At 43.4% G+C, this 6,000-nt stretch overlaps 1 protein-coding gene across 1 annotated transcript; it reads right to left on the reverse strand.

Moving 5' to 3' along the window:
- Positions 1-4,461: 4,461 nt before the first annotated feature.
- On the reverse strand, positions 4,462-6,000 carry LOC133910262 (uncharacterized). The gene is made up of 2 exons (XM_062352775.1): positions 5,612-6,000; positions 4,462-5,458 (listed from the first exon to the last, which is right to left on the reverse strand). Exons 1-2 carry the CDS (start codon positions 5,901-5,903, stop codon positions 4,743-4,745), a joined length of 1,008 nt encoding a protein of 335 aa, XP_062208759.1. The 5' UTR covers positions 5,904-6,000; the 3' UTR covers positions 4,462-4,742.

A 6,000-nucleotide genomic window follows, 5' to 3' on the forward strand; every position in this document is an offset into this window, starting at 1 on the left:
GTTTGAATTTCTGCACACAGTGCATTTATCAAACTGTTGCATTCGACACTTTTTGAATTGGGATACTAGTGTGTCAGCCGTTTTACATTGGATAGACATCTATAAAATAAAGAGTTAATTTCATAAACTCACTATTTTCTTGGTTTAATAGTCACAAAACTACTATTTTTTGCTGTTATTTCACAAAACTACCACTATCTTGGGGTTTCTTCTCACAAAACTATCATTTCTGCGATTCCGTCAGTCTACTGTTCGAAATTTACTGTTCACCAATAGTATTGTTTATGGGTACGGCGGTCTTCTATTTCTTCAAAAATCCGTAATTTTCTATCTTTTAAAAAATCCTATAACTTTTTGTACGTGTTCCATAATCTATGTGCAACCCATTTTAATTGGATTCACATAAAAATCCTACGTAGAATTTAAATCAAAATTCTCCAAATAATGCTACCTCTATAACCTCTAATAATTGTTAGGATCTTAAATAAAATCTCAACAATCTGAGAAAATTCACTAATATTTTTATTATGTTATGTACTAATTTTTAAAATTATTTCTAGCCTCAGGTTATATGGTAAAAAAATAAGTTCCTTTATAATACTCTATTTTTATCTATTTTATCACGCTCTATATAAATATAGCATTTATATACAACGTGATAAAATCCCGTATGATCACGCTGCCAGTGACAATGAGTGAGCTAGTGATAGGTTGCGAGTCAGGAAAACCACATGACAGATGCAGAGATGTAGAGCAGAGGACGAGGCTGGAACGCTCGAGTTTTGCAAGAATTTCGCAACAAAAAGTTACGCAACTCGTGTAGTGGGTCGTGGGCATCGGGTGATACCGGTACTTGCAGTGCAACCTCAACCGAAGAAAGATAATTGCAGCAGCTCGCCCCGCCCCACCCGCCAGGGGCGATAAAATTAGTTTGAAGGGTGATGTTTCAATTTCTCTAGTTTTCTGGCACCGCAAGTGTATTAATCAGCTTAAAACTTATAAATTGTGAGGAATGAATAGCTTTTCCAGGACCAACAAATATAGTTAACAATTAAACATGTCTCTTTTTCAAAGGTTTTGAAATATGGGTTAAATATAACTCCACTGCATTAAAACTAGCTTTTCACTCAAACTAAGCCGTATGGTCTTAACCTTTGATTTACCCATTAAGCATCTATCAAACTTTTTGAGTAGTGTTAGGCTAGGGCTTGCTAAGTATTTTACTCTTGCTTGTTATTCAGATGAGGAACTAGAGTATGACTTCAGGAATAGTGATGGTGAAGAGTAGAAGTTTAAAACTACATCCGTACCCAAGTTGCCTGTAGAAAATGGACTTATCTATCGTTCTACTGCCGTTGTTTCTTTTGTTTTGGCATGCCGGGCCGTTGATGTATTGAATTCGGTAATGTAAGCTTTTATTATGGTAATGTATCTTATTTGTTGTATGGTTGTGATGCTATTATATTTATTTATATATCAGCTACTGATTTAGGATTGATACAAGATGCAAAGTGAAATCCAAAAAGAGTCCGACAATGACAACTCCTAAAAGAAATCTCCCATGATATTTGAGTAGTTTCTAAGTTGACTTTTATGTTCGTTGTCATGAGCTTGGGATGAACATACCACCTGATATTCTTGCCTTATGTGATTGTCAACAGTCAGTATAATTGATACGCCACTAGTACTGCATAACATAGTTATAAAATTTTGCTTTAGCAGTCCGTGTTTTCTTTCCTCATATCCTCATAAAGAGAACCACCGGATCATATGCGATTTGTCGTGATGATGCCGAACAAGATGATGTGGGGGGGGGGGGGGGGAGGTATGGTGATTGATGTTTTTCATGTGTATAACCCTGGTGGAGTTTTACCAATCTTCATCCCGATGCATGTCTTCTCACAAGTCTCTTGAGCAACCATGGACTGTACTCACCTATAGACTGAGTGATGTGAACTCTGTTCTTGTTGGTTCAGGAGTGTGTCGTCTTAGTTAAAGACAATTATGCAAATTTGTCAGTTTAGGGAGAAAATACGACCCCTGATCATCTCAAGGTCGCGTTTCACTATTAATTCTCAGTAAACGGAGTCTTCGTGAAGTCTAAAAGAAGGAAATGCATGTCTGAGTAAACATATTTCTAGCAGCATTTTTGTGGCTGTCATGTTGTTGTTCTCAGCCATTCAAATTTTAGCAGTATCTGATGTAACTGAAGGAGCTCCATATTAGTAGCGCAAGAAGAACATGGTACCCTCTGATGCATTCCTTAAGTGTTTTTCCTCTTCTTCTACACCACTTGTCTCCCTAAAGGAGGGACATGCTGACAGGGATGCTACAGCCCCCAGCACCCCCTACATCATACATGTAGATGTAGCTCACTGTGTTTTCTTGTGTGCGTTTTTGGACGTTTCTTTTGCTTAGTTCTGGAATAGCCATTGCCCATTGACGACTCGTGGCAGTGGCAGCTATCGCACCCCTGCATGTAGCCCACCTAGGCTTTATGCTTACTAGTATGTAGGAGTACTCCAGTCTCCATATGGGATGGGATTCCATCATTCCAATGCAAGCTAAGTAGCCAGCTAACGACCTGGACTTTACGCAAACTGCATGTGATCCAAGCCAGCCAGCCGTTGGATTTTGTTCGCCCCTTAATTGCACCAGGGATGGGCATGGGCCAATACCTAAATTGCACGGTACACATGCTCGAAAATTTTTCATGTACGATCGTGCACTAGAGCCATGGAGGACGTGGCAACAATAATAACGGGACGTGAAACCAGAACAACTGCAGGCACATGCATACCGTTAAGGACTTCTTTGGTTCATTGGATTTTCACAGGATTTTCCATTCCTTTGAATTAGTCCTGTTCATGCCGTTAGGTTTAAAGGAATCAGGCAAATGAATTTCGTAGGAATACTGTACTGATCCTATAAAAACATAGGATTTTCAGCATCCAACCGGAGCTTATTTTTTTCATGCTCGAGTAGGCTCGAGCCAAACCTGTCCAATTGACTTTTACTTTAAAATTCCTGTGTCTTTCATTCACCATAGTATCATAATATTCCTATATATTTTTTTTTCTATTCTTATGTTTTTCCAATCCCGCGTTCAAAAAAGCCCTAAGTTTTACAAGAGCCCGCTTTTTCTCTTAGCCCAAAAACATAACAAGCTATCCCAATTTCCTGTCAATTCTAAATTTGATGTACGCATCCTTTCGACGTTGCACCTCCATCAAACAGCTCTCCTGCTTCCTCATCCCTCACAGAATAAGCCAACCCTCAAACACAAGCCATCCCACCATTACATCCTCCTAGTCAGCGTAATAGCACCCCACCGCACACTCAGTTCATGTGCCCCCACCTCTCGATGTCTCATATGTGCCAGTGTGCGGTTGCCAGCTAGCCCCTCCAATAATTGATTTTGCTCCCCTCTGCAGCAACCGGTAACACCCCCATCCGTCTGTTAGCCCCTCTACCATCACCCCGCTGCCAGCAAGCCCCACTTGTCTCTAATGCCTTGCCGACGCTGGTTTGACATCACCACCTCTTGCCACGGGCGCACGCGCAACTGCTCTACCACAAATTCTACATCTTACCACAGAAATAACGAAAGCAGACGGTGTGTCACAGACAATTTTTTATGACCCGTCACTGACAAAGCAACCAGAGACGGTTGCTAAAACAAACGTATCTGTAAAATGACCAGTCATCTTGGTATGCCAAAAGTCACAGACGATTTTTTATAGAAATCATATGTAATAATACACAGACGGATATTAAGAAAAATCATATGTGATGTGTTATAAGACACATACAGACATTAAAAAATATCCGTGATGTGTCATAAGACATAGACGAACATTAAGAAAATACGTCTCTGATGTGTCATAAGACACAGATGGATATTAAAAAAAACTATCTGTGATGTATCATAAAATACAGACGGATATTAAGAAAACTTGTCTGTGATGTGAAGACACAGACGAACATTAAGAAAAACTATCTACAATGTGTCATAAGATACAGACAGACATCAACAAAAATCGTCCGTATGTAGCTATATTACAGACGTAGTGTTACCCATCTGTGACAAGCTCGATATCACAGATACTTTTACACAGATGAAAACCAAACCCGCATGTGATAATCCATTCTGAGTAGTGACAGTTAGTCAATGATTCCTCCGTAGACCCTATAAAATAATAGGGGCACCGACGAACATGAGCCCTAATCCACTGCCTGACACCACCATCGTCCACCATTGCTAAAGAAGAAGACTTCACAATCGACTGGAGCATGAATCGTAAGTATATTGAAGACTATGAATTTTAAATGGTGAGTTACTTTCAGTTAAAGAATCTAAATTTCAAGGCGGTTGAAGAACTAATTGTAAACTTGTAATTCCTTTACGCGCATTGACTCCCACGATTCCAAATGAACAATTCAACACAAATATGAACAAAATTTAACATAAGCATAATTTATTCATCAGTCAGATGACTTCAAATTCGAACAAGAATTACATGTCACATTTTCTCAAAACAATGAATAGTGAAGAACATATTCGATTATAGAGCTCCTTACTAGCTTATTATTTCTTCCTTGTCACGGGCCGGGTGCACGTGTGTACCTCACTAGCACGTACGCACGTTTATATGTAGAGATGACCCTACACACGACACTGGTGATGGATATTTTTGACTTACTATTTCATGGCACGGATCAGTGGCCGGGCTGCAATATAGTTAAGAAGCGAATGTGGTGACGACACCACCGCTGCGGTGGAACTTGGAGACGGCGCAGTCCGTCGAGAAGAGACCCGACGAGAGGTACTTTGGTGCGCCGCCCATGATCGGCATCTTAGCCGTGATGTTCAGCCTGGTGACGTAGTTAGGGCGGTAGGTCTGGCCAAGCACGCCGTCGACGTCCTTGGTGAGGTTATGGAACTGGAAACCAAGGTCGAGGTGCACGAGGCTGTCGCTCTCCGTCCTGCCGTACTTGTGGATCCGGTTGTCCTCGTCGGTGATGGGAACGGCACTGGCCGAGATGCTGAAGACGCCATCGAGCTCCACCATGACGGTGTTGACAGCGTCCATCCGCGTGACGGACAGGGCGGGCAGGGCCTTGGACACCCAGCGGGCGTTCTTGACGGTGTCGACGTCGAGAGGCACTCCATCGAAGGCCATCTGGATGTGGTCCTCGTCTTGGTCCCACTCGACGGCCTTGCGGGCGCCGATGTAGAGGCGGTGCTCACCGAAGCTGACGCCGAGGGCCTGCACCCAGGTGAAGTCGCGCTTGAGGTCGGGGTTGTGGTTGCCGATGAAGTGGGCGTTGATGTGGAGGTCGGCATCGGAGACGATGCAGAAGTCCTGGTCCTTCTTGCCGTGGAAGTAGAAGGTGTTGCCGTCGCCGCCGGTGAAGCGAGGGTCGCCGCAAGAAGTGCCCGGGAAGATATCACACTCTACATGTATAATATGCACATGAAATTCAAATGGGTAAGGGTACGTACGGCAATATATATGTACTTAGAAAAGGTATATATTGTAATTATGGTAAGGGCGAAGGACCGATAAAAAATGAAGAGATCGAGGGAGCTTTATATATCGGTACGTACGGCAGAAGCTCAAGCAGTATTCGCAGGAGACGAAGCAAGAGTTGGGGCATCGCGTTGGGCAGCGGATGTAGCACGACGGATTGCCTTCGTCGGTGCAGGAGACCTCGTAGTTGCGCTTTTTGGAGCTTACACGGATGTACTTGGTGCGGCGCGGGGGATTGACGACCGGCGTCGTCCCGTTCGTCCCCGTCGCCGAGTCCACGCCGCCCGACAGCGCAAGCAGGGCCACCGCCACCACCAGGCAGCCTAGTACCAGCTGCTGAGCCAACATGCCGCTGCGCCCCGCCACCATTGAGGCAGGAGCTTCAATGAAGTTGTTCCTCGATCTGTATGATCAATTTATCTGTTCTGTGGCTAGCTACTGCTGGGTGGCTGTGATTGTGTGTGCG

This window comes from Phragmites australis, chromosome 2 (assembly GCF_958298935.1).
Source record: "Phragmites australis chromosome 2, lpPhrAust1.1, whole genome shotgun sequence".
NCBI classification, from domain to species: domain Eukaryota; kingdom Viridiplantae; phylum Streptophyta; class Magnoliopsida; order Poales; family Poaceae; genus Phragmites; species Phragmites australis.

Bases quoted from the DNA above. Each gene is read 5' to 3' on its own strand.
- LOC133910262 (XM_062352775.1), bottom strand. From the start codon at position 5,903: ATGGTGGCGGGGCGCAGCGGCATGTTGGCTCAGCAGCTGGTACTAGGC. The intron at 5,459-5,611 runs GTACGTACCGAT...TTATACATGTAG, and splicing joins ATACTGCTTGAGCTTCTGCC to AGTGTGATATCTTCCCGGGC.